We start from the raw sequence: 3,384 nt of genomic DNA, 5'->3' as shown, positions 1-3,384 counted from the left end.
AACAAAATTGATAATAAAAGATAGTAAGAAAAAATAATAATAAGTATAACCCATCTCATTTTTTTTTAACCAAAAGACACATAAAATAAGGATCATCTTACACCAATATAAATTACACTCAATATTAGTAGTTAATCTTATATCGAATAAGTTACGTGAGTAAAAGATCGAACACATACTCTCATTCCATTTGCTCAATTCCGTGACGCCAACTGAGCTACTATCATTTAATAAAAAAAATAAGTTTGAGAAATAAACTTTATCATCACATAAATGGAAAAACAAATTCAGATTTAAACTTTTTCAAAAATGGAAATTGCAATATTTATTGTGAGTTACTAGAAGGCAACCAATTAGGTTGATAAGTTTACAATACAAGTTTGACTCTTGTCATTCAACCATATGCCTATTTTCACCAAACATGCACTATATGAAGCAATGTAGATGATTATTGGATTATAATATAATAATAACTTGAGAAATAAGCTTCATAATCACATAAATGGAACGAAAGTGTAAGATTTGAACATTTTTTAAATGGGAATTGCAATATCAGTCTGAATTTTTTTTTGTACAATATACTTTATCATCACATAAATGAAAAGAAAGATTCAGATTCAAACATTTTTAAATGGAAATTGCAATATTTATTTTGGTTCATAGAAAACAACTAATTAGGTTGATAAATTTATAATGCAAGTTTCAACTTATAATTAATAAAAAAACAGATAATAAAAAAAATTTAATTTGTGTTTAACTTTTTTTTTTTGTAAAAAAGAATAAGAGAAATTAAACAAAGCCAAAAAAAATTCTTTTTTTTTTATCTTTATTCTCCTTTTTAAAATAAAACGTCCCACGAATGCCAAACCGAGCCGGAAGAAACTCCCACACCACACGTTCTCTCTCGGTAACCGTAATTTAATCTACTGTAGAAAAGGTACACGTCATCACAGAAAAGACTTGGTAATCCAATTTTTTATTTTTAAAAGACAATAGTAAAAAACTAAACCACAAACATTCAATGAACCGATAACAATACGCCGAAAAGGCAAGAAGATCGGAGAGACAAAACATATCATATCATCAATTAATCATTATAATTATCTTATCTTAAAAATCTAATCAAAAGTCAACACCCCACTAATTACTACTTTTTCAAAATTTTAAATTTTATTTAAGTAATTATTATTTTTCCGTTAATCAATTTATCGTTTAGTAATAAATATAGCTGGTACGGTTTTTTCTTTATTTTTCTTTTTGGGAAAATATTATCTTATGTTGTAGGAGAGTATTTTTCTCTCCTACACATACATCGACTTCCGTGTTGCTTTTTTTTTTTTCTTTAAGTGAGTGGATCCCACTCATAACTATCTCTATGACATAAGAGAGCTTCTCTTATGTCACATGAGATTAATAAATCCCTTTTTTTTTTTTTTTCGTATGCTGTTTTGATTAATTAACTAATTATTATAAATGACTGGATTATAATAAAATCCACCTCAAAGATATGTTGTTAACTTGTTATCCAGCAAAACGCTTTCCTAATCCAACTTGTTAACAAAGCTGGTTTTCTCCAACCTTTTCCTTAAGCCAATTAAGTAACTTTGACCCTTCCTGTCTCTTTCCCTCTCTAAAGTCTTATAAACTCTCTCTCTTCTATTTCCATCCTTTATTCTTCTCTCAATTGAAACTCACACTCAGCAACCTTTTCTCTCTTTCTTTCTTTCTTTTGTTTATCGCAGCAAGAAGAAGACAAAGCTTCCCCTTTGGATTCAACGTCAGATCCCTTTCAACTCACAGTCACACAACAAAGGAAAAAACGCCACCAACAAGAACACCAGCGATTGCACAATTCCAAAGAAAACGGTGTCGTTTATAAAAAAGCATAAAAAGGGATCGATCGTGTAAAACTATCAAAGAGGTATATATAAAATGAGGTGTAAGAAACACTCACCGGACCTCAGCAGCACCGTCGGCGTCTGCGCCTCTTGCCTCCGTGAACGCCTCCAAGTCCTCGTCGAAGCCCAGGCCCAAGCCCAAGCCCAACCCCAGGCCCATTCAGCCCGTTTCGTCCCACGCGCTGTTTCCGACGATAATCACCGTCTCAGAAAGCCTGAGACCAAACCTCCGCCGCTCAACTTCCCCCGTTCGGTCTCGCCGTACGTTTCTCGCCGGAAATCGGACTGCGATCGTCGCCGGGAGCGGCTCTTCTACAGCACGCCGCAGGTTGGCTCCGCCGTATCCTCCGCCGCGTGCGACGGAAGGACGGCGTCTTCGTCGAAGAGGAAGGTCGGAAAATTCTGGATCCTATCGAACCTGTTTCCGTCCAGATCGAACAAGACGGAAATCTCATCTCGCGAATCGTGCGAGCCTTCTTCCACGGCGTCTAATCCGTCGTGGTTCTCGACGATCCTCTCCGCTCGCCGGCAAAACCACGACGCGAATTGCGCTATCGATAGGAGGCGGTGCAGGGAATCGGATCGGGAAACACCGGTGACGATAACGGAGAATTTCAGCGACGAGGTCGACGGACACAGTAGATCTTCATCGGGATGCTCGTCGGAATCTCCACGGCAGCGGCATCAGACGCCGGATGTGGCGGCTCCGTCGGCACGGCGTTCGCGGCTAGGTTTCGCCGGAAAGAGCGTAACGAGCATGGCGCTTTGTTTGAGCCCGTTGGTTAGGGCGAGTCCTAACCGTCACTGGAGCCAAAAGGGGGTGGTGCAGGAATTGGGTGTGGGTGGGGCTCACCATATATCCACTGCGGCTTCCTTTTGCGCCAACCGGTCCAGGAAACTTGCAGATTTCGGAAGAGTCAACCACAACCGTTGATTTTGTTGACCGTTGACATCATATGCGGTGATTACTTTTTGTTCATTTATGTTTTTGTGCATATTTTTAATACTTTTTTCCACACAAGTAAATTCCTTTCTTTGAATTTCTCTATGTACAGTCTACACAGTTTATAACAAGGAAGAGTAAATATATATTTGAGATAGGAGATTGTTTGTATTGATTAGTGTTATTTTTAATGTCATTATTAATTTGTTTTATCGATAAATTGATTATGTTATCCATGGTTCTGGTATAATTTTCTAAAAATTTTATTTCTTTTCTTTATATTAATACTTTATATTTATTTTCACTCTTTATATAATTATGATTTTTCATATTTATTGTGAAAACATTAAATATATTAAATCATAATAATATAATGGTGAAAATAAATATAACCGCTAGATCAACATAATCAATTTAATGATGAAACAAACTAGTAACGATATTGGTAATAACACTAATTGATATTAACTATACTATCTTATTTTTTTAAATGAATTTGTATAATGTATTTGAGATTGACATGTTACCCGACCGTTTTATATG

The 3,384-nt window shown here is 35.9% G+C and overlaps 1 protein-coding gene across 1 annotated transcript; it reads left to right on the top strand.

Moving 5' to 3' along the window:
- The first annotated feature begins 1,436 nt into the window (after window positions 1–1,436).
- Window positions 1,437–3,081, top strand: LOC133313216 (uncharacterized). Its single transcript, XM_061514551.1, has one exon. The coding sequence runs from the start codon at window positions 1,933–1,935 to the stop codon at window positions 2,830–2,832; it is 900 nt and encodes a 299-aa protein (XP_061370535.1). The 5' UTR covers window positions 1,437–1,932; the 3' UTR covers window positions 2,833–3,081.
- Window positions 3,082–3,384: the final 303 nt, after the last annotated feature.

Source organism: Gastrolobium bilobum, unplaced genomic scaffold, assembly GCF_033153095.1.
Source record: "Gastrolobium bilobum isolate Gb01-03AN ecotype WA unplaced genomic scaffold, APGP_CSIRO_Gbil_v1 utg24468, whole genome shotgun sequence".
Classification (NCBI taxonomy): Eukaryota; Viridiplantae; Streptophyta; class Magnoliopsida; order Fabales; family Fabaceae; genus Gastrolobium; species Gastrolobium bilobum.
This window is presented reverse-complemented; position numbering and strand designations above follow the sequence as displayed.

What these genes read in the sequence shown, in the direction of transcription:
- LOC133313216 (XM_061514551.1), top strand. Translation starts at nt 1,933, where the DNA reads ATGAGGTGTAAGAAACACTCACCGGACCTCAGCAGCACCGTCGGCGTC.